Here is a 20,184-nt window from a genome sequence, read left to right on the forward strand (position 1 = left end):
TGTGAAAAGCTCCGTGGCCCACTCCACATCCCCCGCCCGCCTACCCCGCCCCATTGCTCCAGCCCCACCCACTGAGAGCCACTAGTCAGAAATCCGTTCTCGTTAACCAATCAAAACAGGCTATGGGCGTGGTCCAACCCTTCAGGACCAATAAGCTTCCCGGGAGACACAAAGTAGTGTTCTTTGCACGCGCTTTCAGAGCCTGGAATAATAGACGTAAGCAAGACCAAATCAATATGTCGGGGAGGCGGTGCTCGTTGAGACCTTTAACCAATAAGAGGAAGGAGGTAGGCGGGCCGAGCAGTGTGGGCCCGGCAGAGGAAGAATGACGGGCGCGTGCCCTAATGGCGCAGTGAGGCGGGCGTTAGTCACGCGAGCCCGAGCCAATGGCGTGCACGTGTGGGCGGGGCAGGAGGGCTCGTGCCTTGGCTCTGTGATTGGGAGACAGAGACAGAGGGAGCCCGGCCGGGCGGTGTGTGCGCTGCACGAAAATGCACTCGGATGCCGCCGCTGTCAGTGAGTAGCGGCTGGGCCGGGCTTCCCGCCGCGAGCAGGCTCAGGGGTCTCCCGCAGCCCGTCCTAGGGGCTCTGCCCGGTGCCCGAGGCGGGAAGCCTGCGGGACGAGGGCGGCGTGGGGCCTGTGGGGGCATTTGCGGGGTATCTGGCGGGGCGCCCTGCACCCCGGAGCCGCAGCGGGATCGGCCGGGGAGGTTAGTGGGGACCCCGCGGGTGCCGCGGGCGCTGACAGAGCCTGTGACGCAGTTTCTCCAGTCGCGCACAGGAGCCTCGAGTCCGGCGCCGGCCCCGCAGGGTCCCTCTCTGGACCCAGGTGTGTGGGGTGGAGATCCCAGCGCGCGCCGCCTTGCGGCACGTTCCACCTCGGGTAACTTAACGGGTTTCGTGTCAGCCCGGTGCGGGAGAAAGGGGCTGCGAAGGGGAACGAGCCCGGTGCATTGTGGGAGCGGGAGTCTCTCCTGCTGCACAACGCTGATGGGCTCAGCGCCGGCGGGGACTACAACTCCCAGCGTGCAACGCGCTCCAACTCGCTGCCCTCTCTCCTAGCTTGGGTAAGTGCGAGTTGCCGCCTGGGGCTCCGCTCGGGGGTCGGTCTAGGCACCTTGCGCGGGGAGCGCCGCCAGGGACGTGTTCCCCGCAGGGATGTGGGAGACCAGGGCAGAGTTATCTCGGGAAGAAATAGCTCTGTTGGGGTAGGAGGCAGGAGGGCAGCGTGTGACCAGCGTGCTGCCCTTTGCGGGAAGGGGGAGTGTTGATTGGGGTTTGCCCCTGAGGGGCGACGCTCCCTGGGGTAGTAGAGTACAGGGGTGCCAAGCGCAGGCAGGGCTTTGGTTTGCCCATACAGGTGGGGGGGGAAGCAGGGTTGCAGAGCACAGCTAGGCATGACCATACCACTACTGTCCCCCATGAAATATGTATAGTATGTGGTGAAAGCACACAGAAGGCCAGATTTCATGGTCCATGGTGTATATTGCATGGCTGTGAAGCTGATAGTGAAATAACCAATTGATAGGACCCTATCTGTTTCTTACTCCCATGTAGAGTTAGGAAGAGGGGGCTCCTGAAGAACCATTTTTCTGTGCACTGGGTTATCCCATGAATCTGCCAAAGAGATCTCAAGGCAACTTGCTTGGAGGTATTCTTCAGTCCCCTAAGGAGGACTGCCTTGCTTCTTCCACCTCTATAGGACACTTTCCCATGCCTCTTTGCAATTACTCCAGCAGAAACTATTCTTCCACATAGGTTAATAGCATATGGGCTTGATCTGCCGCTGAAGACATTCAGGAGCAGTTCCTCTTCATCCTCTGTTACCCCTGGGAGTGAGAGAGCAGTTCAAATCACTACTGCCTGTGGAAGATGGCCCCAGTGGACAGTGTATGGCTCCATGAGCCATGGGAGTAAGGGCTAGGCTGAGTCTCCTAGGATCACATGTCAGTGTCCCCAGTGGTAATAATCTGGTCAGGAAAAAGAGTCCCTGCTTGTAGCTTTCTTAACAGGCCTGTGTTCTAAAAGATGTGTGCATCATGCATCTTCCCTAAGTAGCCTGTGTTGATCTTAGTAAAACATCCACCAGTGCTTTCAGGAGTAGCCTTGTTAATGTACTTCTGTGGCAAGGTGGTCTGGTGCCAAAATAAGAATATGCATGCCAGCTATTACCCTACTGTAGTTGAGAAACCCCATTGCTGCAAAACTATCTATGTCCATCATACAGTCCTTTGTATCAGGATGCGATTAATGATTCTACGTGCTTGTCATAGCAACCTATATGATGGATTTCCTAACTCCAGATTGTTACCAATCAGTCAAGAATCAATCTGGTGTTGGAAGTCTTTGACACACCAAAAAAAGTTGGCTTCCAAACAAGTATATACAATAATTACTGTGGTTGCTGTACATTAACTTAGATCAGCTTAATTTTGCATGGTAGGCTTGCCCTCTGTAATATAAAACAGTGAGATCTGGTTCTGATCAAGATTGTAAATAAGAGTAAACATGAAGGGGGGGGGAATTAAAAAAAAGGGAATATCAGTTGGTTACATAGTTTAAGTATAAACAGTAGATATGGCAGTTAATCTGTTTATCAAGTTTTATGCAATACTTCCAACTTGATGGCTATTAAAGAGAGTTCATGTAGAGTTGTCTCACACACCCAGGTAAGCATTCCAAAATTTTGTTTTTTTTCTATTACTAATGTATTGTACTGTTGATTGATAGTAAATCAGAAATGTGTGCCATGGTTATGATTCTGTTCTAGCTTCTTGTATGGTATTTCTCATTTACTCAGTTTTGTCACGCTAATTCATTTAGTCCTTAAATTTTCTGATCTATTCAAACCCAGACATGACTTTTTATTGGAAGCCCACTTGAAATAAACCTGTTTGTATTTCAGGCAAGTGCATGTGGGTAATGCTCTCAGCTATTGTTTGCATTTGGATAGATTAAATTTTCAGTGAGAACTGAAACTTAAGCCACGTTTGCAGGAAATTGGTTCAGATTTAAAGCTGAACATTAAAAGTTGGAAATTTAATAAATTCACATAATTTTGCTATGTTTTAAAATCCATTCAGCCTTTTTGGTTGGTTTTTATGCACTGAGTTGCTCAGTGACTTTGACTGTAACCTGTTTCTTTTAGAAACATGCCAAATATATTGCAGGTTCTTTTGCTTTTTGACCCTGATTGTCATAATTGCTGAAGGGCATTTTGTAAACACTATATATTGTTTCTCCCTATCTTGGTTCTGTAGATTTTTGGTTTTGTTTACATCACGGATGATCGTGACTAATTGACCTGCCCAAGCCAAATTTGTCATCACTTTTTCTTAATTAAGAAAACACTTTCTGCTGAACTTCATATCAAAAGACTTGAATCTCATAGTCTTGGAGCACTTCCTTTTTCTCCACTCTTTTTTTCCAATCCCAACTGTAACAAGAGAAAATGTCGGCAGTATTTTCTCCATCTGTATTGTGTAATTAATTCTGAAGGTTCACAAAGTATTTTAGGAAATCTGGAGTTAGCAATGCGTCACTTGCTAGTGAAATACAGTTAACGCTAGCGTGAAAACCAGTGGACTAAATACATAGTACATCAGTTTTCGCCCAGGACACTGAGGCAAGCCCCATATCATATTGAAAGTGCTATACAGTACACTAGTCTTCAGTGGTCACAGATCAGTCAGACGCTCTGGGTTGACTTCTTGTGTTTTGGTCTCATCCATTTGACCCCAACACAATAAATTGCATGAAACTCAGCTACTGTAGACATGCATTGTTAATTTTCCTGCAGGAAGATACCTGAATGTCTGGCAGATTGGTGTACTCTAAGATCCATCACTGATTTTGTATCAAGTTGTATCACATGAGCCTAAGTAGTGAGCTATTGTGTTAGTAGTTGTCTTGCTTCTGACTTTCTAATGCCACTTTCGCTATAACTTTCCTTTCTTGAAGGACTGTTTCAAACTCCTGGAAAGTAGTTTACTTTTACTTAAAGCTTAAGTTTTGTGGTGGATTCATGGATTGTGGGACCACTGGCCTCTCATAGGACTCTCCTCCTTTACTTTTCTAGGCAGAATGGGATGAGGCCTGACTGCATTTTCAGTTTGTAGCCTTCCCGTAGTAATCTTGGCTACAAGATATTGGCCTTGAGAAAGGGGGATATGAGAATAGATTTAAAAACATTTTCATCTGTGTTCATATAGAGCTGTAGTGTGAAATAAAATCATTCTGTATCTTTTCCTACTTTCACTTCTCCAAGATGTGGGATAAGTTTGAAAAGTGGTATATAAACTCAGGCGTATTAATAAAACCAGGCCTCGTCATAAGACTACAACATGGGTTTTATAACTGGGTAGAGACATGGTCATCTTAACAGGTTATATGGTTCAAAATGTTGATACAGCAAGTATTCTGCCATCACAGTCAAAGTTGTACTACCACACACAACTCTTATTTAAATTTTTGTACACTGCAGTCTAAGAGAATCTGGGCAGCTGTCCATTCTTATATACCCTTACATGAAATGCCCAGTGTTTGTTGTCACTAAGTAAAACCATTTGTGATAATGCACTTAGGAGTGTCATACCTTATATAACTAGGAAAGAGGAAGATTAGCTAATTCGATGGCACAGGCATACCTGTGCCATCCTGCTAACACTGCAAAGAGTTTCTTGAGCTAACCAGGCTAACTTATGGCTAGCAAGACATGAACTGCCATAATTATTAATAGTGTTTAAGTCTGAGTGTCTGGGGACCATGTATAAAGCCAGCAGTACTATTAATTGAAAAACTCAGTTGAATGACTACGGTCCTGTCCATACTACCTATGTTTAAGACCTACTCTATTTCTAGGTTTGAAAAACTAGTAAATGTTGATTTAAATTCTTATAGGAGAACTTGAGGCCAATAAAGGAGAAAAGTATCTGGCAGTGTTTTTAGGCTCAAGTCTATACTGGAGATGAAGTGCAGGCATTTCGGGTGAAGTGCAGGCATATCGAGTTGTGGTGCATTACAAACAAACCTGATGTGAGTCCTCCACTGGTGAAATATCAGCTCTGTGTAGTTGTGCAGTGACACTTGTAGTTAATTCCTGAGTACCTACACAATCAACTTGCCAGGTCACTGCTGACTTCTGGAAGGTGTAGAGCCAACAGGATTACCTCTTGTTAATAAAATGGTGTTCAAAGCCTGATGGCTTCCTGGCAGATGTAGGTGTGATGTTTTGGGGATCAGACTAGTAAGGGGTTCTGTCGTCATCTGTCCTGTAGTCTTGAGTCTCCTTAATGCTGTGGTGCCAGCTCAGAAGAAGCTTTGAGCCTTAACTTGGTTCCATAGCCCACTGCTAACCTTTTCTTCAGGGATGTAAAGAGGTAACCAGTTAACTGATGGCACAGCTGGGCTGGAACAGCGCCCTGTCGAATGTGAGTGGAGGGGCACTCTAGCCAGGCCCACTACGGTGTGATGCAGCGGCCCTGGCTGAGCAAGAGCAGCCCTGCCCATAAGAATGGCCGTACTGGGTCAGACCAAAGGTCCATCTAGCCCAATAGCCTGTCTGCCGACAGTGGCCAGCACCAGGTGCCCCAGAGGGGGTGGACCGAAGACTATGATCAAGCGATTTGTCTCGTGCCATCCGTCTCCAGCCTCTGACAAACAGAGGCTAGAGACACCATTCCAATCCCCTGGCAAATAGCCTTTTATGGACCTAATCTCCATGAATTTATCTAGCTTCTCTTTAAACTCTGTTATAGTTCTAGCCTTCACAGCCTCCTCTGGCAAGGAGTTCCACAGGTTGACTATGTGCTGTGTGAAGAAGAACTTTCTTTTATTAGTTTTAAACCTGCTACCCATTAATCTCATTTGGTGTCCTCTAGCCCTTATATTATGGGAACTAATGAAAAACTTTTCTTTATTCACCCTCTCCCCACCACTCATGATTTTATATACCTCTGTCATATCCCTTAGTCTCTTTTCCAAACTGAAAAGTCCCAGTTGCTTTAGCCTCTCCTCATATGGGACCTGTTCCAAACCCCTAATCATTTTTGTTGCCCTTTTCTGAACCCTTTCCAAGGCCAAAATATCTTTTTTGAGGTGAGGAGACCACATCTGTACACAGTACTCAAGATGTGGGCGTACCATAGTTTTATACAGGGGGCAGTAAGATATTCTGTGTCTTATTTTCTATCCCTTTCTTAATAATCCCTAACATTCTATTTGCCTTTTTGACCACCGCAGCACACTGTGTGGAAGTTTTCAGAGAACTGTCCACGATAACTGCAAGATCTTTCCTGATTTGTTGTAGCTATATTAGCCCCTATCATATTATATGTATAGTTGGGGTTATTTTTCCAATGTGCATTACTTTACACTTATCCACATTAAACTTCATTTGCCATTTCGTTGCCCAGTCACTCAGTTTTGTGAGATGTTTTTGAAGTTCTTCACTGTCTGCTTCTGTCTTAACGATCTTAAACAGTTTAGTATCATCTGCAAACTTTACTACCTCACTGCTTGCTCCTTTCTCTAGATCATTTATGAATAAGTTGAATAGGATTGGTCCCAGGACTGACCCTTGAGGGACACCACTAGTTACCCTCCTCCATTCTGAAAATTTATCATTTATTCCTAACCTTTATTTCCTGTCTTTTAACCAGTTCTCAATCCATGACAGGACCTTCCTTCTTATCCCATGACAGTGTAATTTACACAAGAACCTTTGGTGAGGGACCTTGTAAAAGGCTTTCTGAAAATCCAAGTATACTATATCTACTGGATTCCCCCTTGTCCACATGTTTAACTCCTTCAAAGAACTCTTAATAGATTATTAAGACATGGTTTCCCTTTACAGAAACCATGTTGACTTTTGCCCAACAAATTATGTTCTTCTACGTGACTAACCATTTTATTCTTAACTATTGTTTCGACTAATTTGCCCGGTACCAATGTTAGATTTACCAGTCTATAATTGCTGGGATTGCCTCTAGAGCCCTTTTTAAATATTGGTGTCCTGTTAGTTATCTTCCAGTCAGTAGGTACGGAAGCTGATTTAAGGGATAGATTACAAACCACAGTTAACAGTTCTACAATTTCCCATTTGAGTTCTTTTAGAACCCTTGGGTGAATACCAAACCTGCACTGTCCTTTGTGGGAGATGAATCTGAGGAACTGTCCTGGCCTGAAGTGTCATTAGAGGAAGTTATGGAACAAATAGAAAAACTTAACGTGAACAAATCACCGGGACTGGATGGCAATCTCCCCAACATCCTCAGCCGTGAAGACTGATGCAGATAAATCATTTAGCTTCTCTGCAATGTCTTTATCATCCTTGATTGCTCCTTTTGTGTATCGATTGTCTAGGGGACCCACTGTTTTTTTTTTTTTTTGTTTTTTTTTAAGCAGGCTTCCTGCTTCTACTGTACTTAAACATTTCACTGTTGTTTTTTGAGTTTTTGGCTAGCTGTTCCTCTATCTTTTTTTGCTTTTCTTATTACAGTTTTACACTTAATTTGACAGTGTTTATGTTCCTTTCTATTTATCTCACTAGGATTGGACTTCGATTTCTTGAAAGATGCCTTTTTGTTCCTCACTGCTTCTTTTACATGGTGGTTAAGCCAGGGTGACTTTTTTTAAGGTCTCTTACTATGTTTTTTAATTTGGAGTATACCTTTAAGTTGGGCCTCTATTATGGTGTCTTTAAAAAGTTTCCATGCAGCTTGCAGGGATTTGGCTCTTGTCACTGTGCCTTTTAATTTCTGTTTAACTAACCTCCTCATTTTTTGCATAATTCCCCTTTTTGAAATTAAATGCCAGAGTTTTGGACTGCTAAGGTGTTCTTCCCACCACAGGAATGTTAAATGTTGTTATATTATGGTCACTATTCCCAAGCGGTCCTGTAACAGTTACCTCCTGGACCTGATCCTGCGCTCCATTCAGGACTAAATCTAGAATTGCCTCTCCCCTGGTGGGTTCCTGTACCAGCTGCTCTTGAGGAACTTTATTTTTGCAGTTCTTCCTGAGGTGACGTACCCAGTCAATATGGGGATAATTTAAATCCCCCATTATTATAGAGTTTTTCTATGTCACTATCACTGTCACACTGTGAGCTATCCAGAGCCCGGTTAAACAATTCATTTTTATCATTTTAACAGTTAACATTATTGAGGGGTCTTTACATACCTAATTTAATTATGAAAAGTAAATATCCTCTCACATTCAAAAACCAAAACAGGAAGTTTATCACCACTCTGCCAGTTACAAAAATATATATTTTTTTCTTTTCCTTTTCCTTTTGTTTTTGTTTGTTTTTGTTGGATTAGAATTAAAATGTCTTCTGTTTTCACATTATCATTAGTAATGTCCACATGAATATGATCAACTTGCGATGGACTACAGCAGTGGTGGGCAACCCATGGGATCCTTGTGACCCATTGGGGTTCTATTCAGCTCATGAAACACTTACACTTTTACTGTTGTCCAGAGTTGTTAGATTCTGCTGGCTTCTGTCCACATAGGTTTTTTCCTACCAGTATTATGAAAGTGTCATGCACATAAAGTAAGGGCACATGAAGTGAAGAACATGCTTAATGTACACAATGGTAACTGAGAGAGCCATGTGCTCCCTCTGCATCTAATCAAAGCACTGCTAGGATTCAATCAGTACACCCTACAAATTCTAGGTACACAAGTGCAGTTAGCAAAACTGCCCTATCCCAGGAGACCATCTTGGTTTCAACAATCTTGCAGCCCACGGAGGTGAAGGAGAGCCATTCATGCAGCCCACTCACTAGTCGTAAGTTGCCCATTGCTGAACTAGGTTTTAACTGCTTTTGTATCTAAAAACAAAAAAAAAAAACCCTAGAAAACATTTTTGTGTCGGATCTATCAAATGTGATATACAGCTTGAATTTTTGAAAATATTAATTTTAAAATTTGAAAATCTTTCCAACCGACAAGAACTATTAGGAAGTATTAGGGCTGTCAATTAGTGGGCGTTAATGCCTGTGATTAAGGCAGGGCAGAATTAACTTGCATTAATCAGAGATCCGCAAAGCAGCATGAGCTGCTGCAGAGCCTGTCTCTGTTAAGGATCAGTGATGCAAACCACCACCAGAGGAGACATGGAAAAATGAAGCAGCCATAAAGGAGGAAGAAACCTGAAGACATGGTTCCAGCTCCAATGGAGAAGTAAACAAGAAAAGTAAAGACCCTGACACTCGTCCCTCTCCCCTCCCAGGTGACCATATTTTGTAAAATAAAACAGCTGGGGGGGGGGGAGGGGAGGGAGGTGTCTTGCCCAAGCTGACCCCTTCTCCTCTTCCTCCCCTTCCCCCTCCCCACCCCTGGGGCAGGGCTCACCCAAACCACCCTCTCTGCCTCCTGGGACTGACCCTCCCCCACATCTGATTCTGGGACTGAGTCGTCCCCCCCCCCCCCCAACTCTGCACTGCCCATGGTGGGGTCTACCTCCCCAGCCCAGGGGCTGACCTCTCTCCTGAGCTTGGGGGCTGACTCCCATCCCTGAGCCCTATGCCACCTGCAGTTGGGGGCTGAGCCCCCCCCCCCGAACTCTGCACTGACCATGGCATAGTCTACCCCCCCTCCGGCCCTATGCCTCCCACAGCTGAGGCTGAGCTAAAAAAGAACCCTTTTGAATAGGGCACAAATATATTGATTATACAGAATAATTAAAGTTCAGCTTTCATGATGGAATTTGCACTACAATACTTCAATGAGGTGATTTGAAGGTTGTTTTTTTACAGTGTGTTTTGTAATAAAAAATAAATATAAAATGAGCACTATACACTTGGTATTCTGTTATAATTGAAATCAATATATTAGAAGATGTAGACATCATCCAAAAATACTTAATAGATAGTATTCTTATTGTTTTACATTGCGATTAATTGTGATTAATTTTTTTAATCACTTGACAGCCCTAGAAAGTATAATAGATATTAGGATAAATTAAGTGTCTCTGAAGACCCTAAATAACTAAATCTTTTAATGGGAATTATTTAATTTAGTCCTGCCATGAGGGCAGGGGACTGGACTCGATCTCTTGAGGTCCCTTCCAGTCCTAATATTCTATGATTGTATGATTCTAAATCATATTTTAGATGTAACAATGCTAGGCACAATATTTTATAAGTAGAACCTGCAATTACTGTAACTGTTAGTTTAAAATAAAGCAATTTAACTTTTCAGCTCATTTACACTCTGCTATGTTACTCTGGATATGTAACTTCACACTATATGGAACTTTCCTCTAGAAACAGAAAATATTTAGACTTTGAAATCCTCAGGGTGAGGAAATTTGATCACTCTGTTACGATTACTTGTACTACTATAATATACATTATTTGATATTTTTCAGAAGGAAAACTGATGATAAAGAGGTCAAGTTATAAACTCGAGTAAAAAAAATTAGTACCGGAAACTATTTTTTATTCATTTTGATTGAAGTGTCCAGATCCTTCTTGAGTTGACTTTGTGTTACTATTTCACATCTTTGGACGGAAGGTATATATGTGATACTGCATGCGCCTTGTGATATAGCACAGGTTCTCCATTGCTGACTCAGTTACAGCAGTTGTCATTTCAGCAAATGATAAATAAAAAGATTCTCCCGAGAACATCAGCATTGTTGCAATGCTCATTTTGGCAGAGTATATTTCAGGTGCAATGATTTCTAGTCCCTAAAATTTTTTTTGATTGAGAATTCTTTTTAAACAGGAAGCCAAACTCAGGCCTGCTGTAGCAATGAAGTATACTTACCACCACGTCTCAAAAAATCTGCAAATGTTTTTTAGTGTTTATAGATATTTCAGCTAGTCTTTTTTTAAAGGGATTCTTCTGATTTTGCTACTCAGACCCTTTGTTTTTGGAATTACTTACCATATTAAAAAGTCTCAGAAGGGTAGCCATGTTAGTTTGTAACTTTAAAAAACAATAAGTAGTCCTGTGGCACCTTAAAGACTAACAGTTATATAGTATCATGAGCTTTCATGGGCAAAACCCACTTTCTTCAGATGAGCTTGAGTGGAGAAAAAAACAGGGGAATCCTAATTTATAACAGAAAAAGAAGGAAGAAGGGAGGGTGGGAAAAAAGTACCTGTCAGTTGTAGTGAGGGTGCTAATGAGGCTGGAAGTGTCCCAGACTTTTGATGTTAATGGGGTGTTGAATGTAAGGAAAGCTGGTTTTATAATGGGACATCCAAGTATGTTTGTTCAAGCTAGGGAATCTGTCATATTTGCATATGAAGGTCAATTCTGCACTCTTTGTACAGTAGTTGGTGTATCAAATTCCGTTGTAGAAGAATGACTACTCATTAATGGATTTAAAAATAGCTCATGATACTGTATATAATTTGTTAGTCTCTGAGGTGCCATAAGACTACTCATTCATATTAAATAGATAGATAATTTATATAGAATAACTCCACTTTTGGTGCTCAGTGCATTTTTTAAATCAATCTTGTTGTCTGGAAAAAAAATCAGAGTAAATCCAACAGTATGGCAGAGCGGTCTGCCATTGAATTAAGCTATGTGTGTTGTGGTAAGGAACAACATTGTAGATCAGTAAAATTATTCTTTCAAGACAAGGTACTGAATTAAAAAACTATGTTTAATCCACTATTATGAGAATTCCAAATCCATGCATAATGTGTTCTTTAAAAGTTGGGACTTCCCTCCGTTACGCCTTTTCACTTACAACAGAGTACTTGCTATGAGCATAATTTGAATTGTATTGTAATTTTAATTTTTTTTTTAATGCTTCATATAGCTTACCTCGGTGTTTTCTGGGGACTTTTTTTTTTTTTTTTTTAATATTAAAGATGGAGGTGTGGAAATTATATATTTTTTTTTTCTGTGACTTTCTTTATTTGTTTAGAAACTGAAAAGAGGTGAACATAATGTTCCTGTATGGAAATGCTTTAATATAATGACTAGTATTAGTATCTAAAGCTTGTTAGGGGAGTAGCCGAGTTAGTCTGTATAGGATAAACTTAAACAACAAACAGTATGGTAGCACTTTAAAGCCTAACAAAACATGTAGTATAGTGATCACATATCCTGGTATTAGAGGCTTTGTCTTGTATAGCAACTATGCTCTCTTCCGTCCCTCCTGCTGCGTCCCCCCCCCCCCCCCCCAAAAAAAAAGTATTCCAATTTTTCACATTTGCTATCTGATCACCCTAGTATTAGTGGATACTCAAAGTAAAATTCTTTTATACAGGAGTGTTATGCTGGCTGTGTTTGATATCTCTACGGCTGTTCAGAGAGGGCTGCTGAAATTGTCTTGCACGACTGTCCACTACCATTTTTGGTCTCCTCTAAGTTCATAGGGCTATTTATCACAACATTTGGTAATGTTTGCCTGACTAGTCCCAAACAGAATGCTTCTCGGGTTATTTTCTTTGGGGCTGGACTATGCTTCACTACTGACAAGGGTTAACTTTTGATGGGTTTGGAACCTGTCATACTTTTTTAGCAAGAATATTGCACTTTGCTTACATGGAGGAATTCCATTGACACTATTAGTGTTGGACATGAAGAGAAGCCATGGTCATGGGGGGAGGAGTTTTTTTAAAATCTAAATATAATTTAGGTTAAAAATATTGCATGAGACATCAAAAGTAAGGAAATACAAAATGATCTTTTTCATTCATTAGCTAGTTATTGCTGCTTTATGCCTCTCGTGTCTGTAGTCAAAATTAACACGGGTATTGTGTAAATGTTTCCATTGCTTTTGTTGGAGAATATATACATTCCTTTCTAAAAATCAAACTAACTTAATGTAATGTTTATGATAAATGTGCTTGGGATATTAACTTAGCATAGGGACGGATGAGAGAGTTTCATGGATTCTGTAGGGGGCGGAGTATGTGTGGCGGGTGGTTTTTGTTTTTTTTGGTTAAATTCATCTTCATGAACTTGTGTGGTGGGTTGTTTTTTTTTATTTTAATTTTGCCTACAGTGGAGGAGATCTTGTGTGTGATTAAAAATATATATATACAATTTGTTTTAGTAAGTTGTACTTAATTCCTGTGCTGTGGCAAAAATTATATACTGTAGTCCCTTCCCCAAAAAAATGGGGCATAGTGTTTTTTTTATGTTGAGAAGTATTCACTCAGGCTTTAACAGAGCCTGATAGTGGGTTTTTTTTTTTTAAAGAGAATGCATAAAATCTTGTTTCTAGCAGTAAAAACTATATTCCATAATGTAATTTTAACCAAGAGAAGAGACCAAACTAAATTCTGTTTTTCCTCTAGATTTTCAGCTGAACTCTCATCTATCAACACTGGCAAATATTCACAAGATTTACCACACCCTCAATAGGCTGGTAATAACTTGCAATTTTCTCTTTATTAATAGCTAATTTATTTACTCTAAAATATTTAGAATATTATACTTTTTTGTGGGAGAAGAATGGGTTTGGGAGGATCCACATTAAGGTCCCACAGCTAATAGTTACTTCTAGTATGTTGATTGCTTAAGGTTGCACATGTATGCACAAGAGGTTAGAATTAAGATTTGACTATGTCCAATGTAATCCTTGTCTCAATATGTGTACATTTTGGTATGCATGGAAGCATGTGTGAAAATTACATGTTCCTTGTGCTCACAGATTTATTCAGTGTCTGGCTCCTTAGAGTAAATATGGGTAAACAAGGACTGAACATGCATTGGTCTACTTAGAGCAATACAATGAGGCATTGGCTGTTGATGATGCTTGTCTCCTTCACTGTACAGTCACAGTATTTTCCCCAGCATAGCTAGCCATGTACATTCTTGCAGTTTAGGGTAACTGCACCTGTGTTTCCCATAGTGCTCCAGCAAGGTCACGTATTTTCAGGCTTTCAGTTACCCAGTTGTTTCTCCTGCATGGAGATACTCTTCTCGGAAGGGAGAGAGATGTGTATATTTAGGCTGCATGGATGCATGCCTTCATTGTACATGGGCATGTGGCTCCCAGTTTCCCACACGCTGCAAGGGGTGAGGCCTTGTTTGCTCTGGCCCCTCACCCTACGAGGGGGGAGAGCACGGAGCTCCTGTGGCCCTCCTCTCTCCCAGCGAGGAGGGGTTGGGCCATTGCTGAGGCTGGCCTGGCTCTCCCCATCTTTTCTACCGCCCGCAAGGGGGAAGGCCTTTCTCCTCCCCACCCCCACCCTCCACAGGGGGGAAAGGACTTCTGGCTCCCAGCCCTCACTTTTCCCCTCCCCACACCATGCAAGGAGAAGGGATAAGGAGGCTATGTGGCTCCAGCCATGTTCGAGTACCAGGGAGGGAGGATTAAGGATATGTGCATCAGCTGTGTGGCAGGCTGCCCCTGTGCAGAGGTGGTGTTTTAAAGGATCTACAGCAGCTGCTCCTTTGAAACACCAGAGGCAGCATTTTAAAGGGGCAGCTGCCGCACAGCTGATACCCACATCAGCTGTGCAGTAGCTGCCCCTTGAAAACGTTGCCTCCACGCATTTCAAAGGAGCAGCTGTCATGGAGCCTGGACCCCCCAGCTGACCCCAGGCTGCTAGTGGCATGCATTGTAGCATGGAGCCCAGAGTCCCCCGCTGACCCCGGGCTCCATGGCTTTGAAATGCACGTGAGCCCCTGAAGGGGACTCGTGCATTTTAAAGCAGGCACGCCACGTGCAGCCTAGAGTCAGAGGGACTTCGCATACAACCTGGGGCCAGTGGGTCTTTGCCCACGAAAGCTTATGCTCCTACACTTCAGTTAGTCTATAAGGTGCCACAGGACTCCTCGTCGCTTCAGTAATTGTAGTTGCTCGTTTTTGTGATAATGAAAATTATCTGGATTAGTATCTTGGGCTATGTCTAGACTGCAGGCTTCTTTCGAAAGAGGCTCTTTCAAAAGATCGCGTCTAGACTGCAGGCGGATCTTTCGAAAGAGAAATCCGCTTTTTCGAAAGAGAACACCCAGCGAGTCTGGATGCTCTCTTTCGAAGACGGCCTCTTTACATTGAAGAACGCCTTCTTTCGAAAGAGGAACTTTCGAAAGAAGGCGTTCTTCCTCGTAAATTGAGGTTTATCGCCATCGAAAGAAAAGCCGCGTTCTTTCGAAATAATTTCGAAAGAACGCGGCTTGAGTCTGGACGCAGGGGAAGTTTTTTCGGGAAAAGGCTACTTTTCCCGAAAAAACCCCTGAGTCTGGACACGGCCCTGAAATGATAGTTGAAAAAGCTATTATAGAGCTTTATATTGTGAGGGGATCATATCCTTTAACTGCATTGATGAAAATGTCTTACAGAATCTGACAGAAGACGTTGGTCAAGACGATCACCAGACAGGTACTTGATGATTATTTAGTAGAATTAAAGTATACTCTTTAAAAGAAAACTGAATTTATTTAACATTTAATTCTAATATGTTAAATGGCTAAATTGTTATCTACTATAAAATAATACAAACAAAGTTTGCTTTCAAAAGTAGTATTGAAAAACAACTGTGCTTGTAGTTTCTCCAACGGAGTGCTTCCCATAGGTCTTAATGAGATCTACTACTCCCTCCCCCCCCCTTGCTTCCTAATAGGAGTTTGCTAAAGTCTGTGCCTGTACACGACTCTCACTTCTGAGATCTAGCTTCTTAGCACAAGACTAGCAGAATCTCCCTGGCTTTTCACGTTTTCAGACTCTTTTGAGCTGTACTGGAAACAGAGGACAACTTAAGCCCCCGCTGTCCATTGTGTTCCACCCCTTCCTGCACTTCGAACACTCTAGTCATGTTTCTCTGGATTGAGATTAAGGAAAGAATTTTACTTAAGAAGATGACCCTCTCTCTGTGTTATCAGAGTTCAATCAAATCCGTATTTTAAATGGTTTTTATACTAATGTGAAAAGTATGGGGAATAATCAGGAAGAACTAGAAATGTTAATAAATAAACACTACTATGACATAGTTGGCATCACACAGACTAAATGGGATAATACACATTACTGGAATATTGATATAGAAGGATGCAGCTTTCTCATGAAGGATAGGCGGGGGGGGGGGGAAGGGAGCAGGTGTTGCCTTTTATATTAAAAATGTATACACTTGGATTGAGGTTGAACTGGAAATAGTAGACAGACTTGTTGAAAGGCTCTGGGTAAGGATAAAAGGTGTAAAAAAAGAGGGTGATGTCATGGTAGAGGGTCTACTACAAACCAGCTAACCAAGTAGTAGAGGTGGATGAGGCTTTTTTAAAACCACTAACAAAATAATCTAAAGCACAGAATTTGATGGGGGACTTAAACTACCCAGACATCTGTTAGGAAAACAAAACGGCAGGGCACAGATTATCCAACAAATTCTTGAATGCATTGGAGACCTCTTTTTTTTTTTTTTTTCCCAGAAGGTGGAGAAAGTTTATAGGGGGAAGCAGTTCTAGATTTGATTGTAATGAATAGGGAGGAACTGGTTGAGAATTTGAAAATGGAAGGCAGCTTGGATTAAAGTGATCTTGAAAAGAGAATTCATGATTCTATGAAATGGTAGGAGGGATAACAGCAAAATAAAGACAATGGATTTTAAGAAGGCAGACTTCAGCAAACTCGGGTAGTAGGTAAGATCATGTGGGAAGCAAATCAAAGGGGAAAAGCAGTTCAAGAAAACTGCCAGTTTTCTTGAAGAGACATTTTTAAGAGTCCAAGAGCAAACTATCCCACAGCATAGGAAATAAAGGCAATGTGGCAAGAGACCACCTTGAATTAACCAGATATCTTCAGTAATCTACAAACAAGAATCCCTGTGGAAACTAGATCAAATTATAAGGATGAATATGAACAAACACAAATATGTAGGGATAAAACAAGATCAGATTAGAGACAAAGGGTAACAAAAAAAGATTCTATAAATACATTAAAAGCAAGAGGAAGACCAAGGACAGTTTACTTAATGAGGGGGAAAATAGTAACAAAAATGTGGAAATGGTGGAGGTATTTAGTGACTTCTTTGTTTCGGTTTTCACCAAGAAGGTTGGTGGTGATTGAATATCTAAACCAATGAATGCCAGTGAAAATGAGGTAGGATGAGAGGCTAAAATAGAAACCGAGCAAGTTAAAAATCATGTAGACAAATTAGGTGTGTTCAAGTCACCAAGACCTGATGGAATGCATACTCGAGGAGATATTTGAGCCATTATCAATTCTTTGAAAAAATATGGAAAGAGTCTAGAAGACTGAAAAGGGACAAATAATAGTAATTGATTAACAGGGAAATAAGGACAACCTGGGGAATTACAGACCAGTGAGCTTATCGTTTGTACCAGGAAAGATAATGGAGCAAATAATTAAACAATCAATTAGCAAATATTTAGAAGATAATAAAGTTAAGTAATAATCAGCATGGATTTGTGAAGAACAAATAACCTGATAGCTTTCTTTGACAGGGTAATAAGCCTTGTAGGTGGTGGGTGTGGGGATTGGTAAATGTGGTATATCTTGACTTCAGTAAAGCTTTTAATATTATCTTGCCTGACTTTCGCACTAACAAACTAGGGAATTACAACCTAGATGGCGTTACTATATGATGGATGCAAAACTGGTTGGCAAACTATTCCCAGAGAATAGTTCAGTCATGCTGCTTGGGTTTAATAATTGGGCTTTCTCAGGGATCAGTTTTGGATCCATTTCTGTTGAATATCTTCATCAGTGATTTAGATAAGCTAAATATGAGTCAACAGTGTAACACTCCTGCGCGCCCCCCCCCCCCCAAAAAAAGCAGACATCATTCTGGGGTGTATTAACTGAAGTGTTGTAAGCAAGACCAAAGTAATTCTTCTCTCCTGTTCTGTGCTGATTAGGCCTCAACTGGCATATTGTGTCTGGCTCTGAGTTTTACATTTCAGGAAAGATGCGGATAAATTGGAGGAGAGCCGAAGAAGAGCAAGAAACTATTAAAAGTATAGAAAATGTGACCCATGAGGGAGAATTGGAAAAACTGGGTCTGTCTGGAAAAGAGATGACTGAGGGGGACATAATGATTTTCAAGTGCCTTAATGGTGGTTACAAGGAGGAGGGAGAGAAATTGTTTTTCTTAACCTCTGTTGATAGGACAAGAAGCAATGGGCTTAAAGTGCAAAAAGGGAGGTTTAGATTGGACATTAGGAAAAATTTCTAATGGTCATGTGGTTAAGTGCTGGAATAAATTTACAACATTGCAGTTTCTGTAGTTTAGACAAACATGTCAGGGATGGGTCTTAGATGGTGCTTGATCCTGCCTCGTGGGATGAGGTTTACCGGGGCGGTTGACAAATGCCTTTGATGTAGACCGTGGAGCATCCAGACTAGCGCGCTGAGCCGATAAACAGCTGATCAACTCAGCGCAGCAGCCATTTTAATTTAAATGAAGCGGCGATTATTTAAATCGCCGCTTCATTTGGGTATGTCTAGTAAACTAATCTACATGGCTCTGGCGACAGAGCCATGTAGTCTAGACATGCCCAGGACGGGGCTACTTAGGGTTGCTTCCTACCTCCGCTTCTCCTTTCACATCCTCTGCCCCCACGCTCTGCTGTCTGCTCCACTCCCCGTCTCCCTCCTGCCTTCTCTGACCTCCTCCATCTCCCATCCTCCTCCTCTCTCCTCTGCTCTCACCCTTCATTCCTCTGCCCACCGCCGTCTTCTAGCCTGCTCCTCTGTTCTCCCATCTCCCTCTGTTGCCTCCCTCCTCTTCCGCTCTCCTCTGCTCCCCTTTTTGAATGCAGTGCTCCCTTGCGCCGGCACCTCTCCCCCTGATGTCAGGGACGCGCACACACTCTAGCCCCGCCCTAAGCCCACGTGCGGCCCCACCCCCGCTTCCAGCTCTTGTCCCAGGACTCGGCCCCCCTGCATGCCACTCAGCTGTGCGGCCGCACGGGAGCAAGCAGTGCAGACTGCTGTCAAAACACTGCATGCCTCGTGTAGCATAGGGGTCGACACCGTCGAAGTGCGGAGCGAGTCTCCCTCGCCGCTGTGAAGCGGCCCCACCCCATCACAGAAGCAAATATGCCATCCTGGTGGTCCTGTTCTCCAGGTGGTGCGCACCTACGCAGTGGGGGTTGCGTGGTCGGGGTAGCAATTCCCTTTTTTGTCTGGCGAGTAGGGTTTTTTATAACTTGTCGAGCCGTGTGTGTATACACATACAAATATATGCAAATAGCTTCTTTTACACTGACGGGCATGAATACAAAGATTAAGGCAAGACTACAGAACACACAGGCCTCATTTAAGTCAGTTCTGCTGTTAATAAAATGAAATATTTACCCAATTTCCACCCATATGATAGCACTTTTAATGAGCAATGACAGTCCAGGAATGTAACTACTAAAACACACATCAACAGAAATAGAGAGGTAAGGGATTGATTACAAAAATTTGCAGAAGGACAATAGGGTTGAGGTCTGTTATTTCTCACCTCTATATATTTATTTAAAACGTTGTTGCTGGGCAGCATGTCAACCATTCCACCAGCAGGATGGGGGGTGAGGTCAGCCCCCACACAATGCAGTTGGGAACCAGCCTCGTGGTTGTCGTGCAGCTGCAAGGCCGCAGCACTAGCTCTGGCTTTCTGCTTGTAGGGTGCAAGGCAGCGGTGGAGTTGAAGGAATCTCTGACCTTCCCCACCATACCTGGCTCATGGAGAGAGACAGAGCAAGTGGCTCCATGCACTGCTGCTCTCTCTACGCACCCTCTCCCCACTGGAGCCACTTGCTCTGTCTCTCTCCATGAGCCAGGTGTGGTGGGGAAGGTTGGGACTTCCTTCACTCTCCCTGCCCCTTGTGCCCTCCAAGTATGAAGCCGGAGCTGGTGCTCCACCCTCACAGCAGCATGGCAACTACAAGGCTGGAGTGGCAGTGTGGGCGCTCTGCTGCATTGGGGAGGAGGAGTTGAGCTTAAGCCACATCACCTGTGAGGCGGCCATAGATAGCACTTTGAGAACCACTGCTGTAGAGTACTTCCTGTTCTTCTTGGGACAGAGAACAGGAAATTCAATTAAGAAATCAGATAAGGGTGTCTGAGAAGTATTGTGCTTTAATCACTGGGCTATCCCTTTATTATGACAAGTGAAAGGCAAAACCTCAAGTTCTGGTTTTAATAAAATTGAAAATGTTTCCCAGGGTTCTAAAGCAGATTTTCTTAAGCTTGTAGCCCTAATTTATACTGTGCAGATTGAAAATAATACAAGAGATTGCTCTTTGTTTCTG

General features: G+C 42.7%; 1 protein-coding gene across 3 annotated transcripts in view; it reads left to right on the forward strand.

Moving 5' to 3' along the window:
• Positions 1–325: 325 nt before the first annotated feature.
• Positions 326–20,184, forward strand: part of DCUN1D4 (defective in cullin neddylation 1 domain containing 4) — a 57,678-nt gene continuing 37,819 nt past the window's right edge. The window contains exons 1-5 of one of the 3 annotated variants that reach the window (XM_075930444.2): positions 334–516; positions 7,550–9,238; positions 10,379–10,524; positions 13,278–13,348; positions 15,271–15,310. Coding sequence is in view for 1 of the 3 variants with exons in the window: in XM_075930443.2 (XP_075786558.1) it covers positions 492–516; positions 13,278–13,348; positions 15,271–15,310 (136 nt within the window). In the remaining 2 variants the exon portion in view is untranslated. Of the gene's footprint in view, positions 517–7,549; positions 9,239–10,378; positions 10,525–13,277; positions 13,349–15,270; positions 15,311–20,184 lie in introns of those variants that run through there. The other 2 variants (XM_075930443.2, XM_025179927.3) reach the window with 2 other exon arrangements.

The sequence above is a fragment of the Pelodiscus sinensis genome, chromosome 4 (assembly GCF_052426305.1).
Source record: "Pelodiscus sinensis isolate ZL-2025 chromosome 4, ASM5242630v1, whole genome shotgun sequence".
NCBI lineage: Eukaryota > Metazoa > Chordata > Testudines > Trionychidae > Pelodiscus > Pelodiscus sinensis.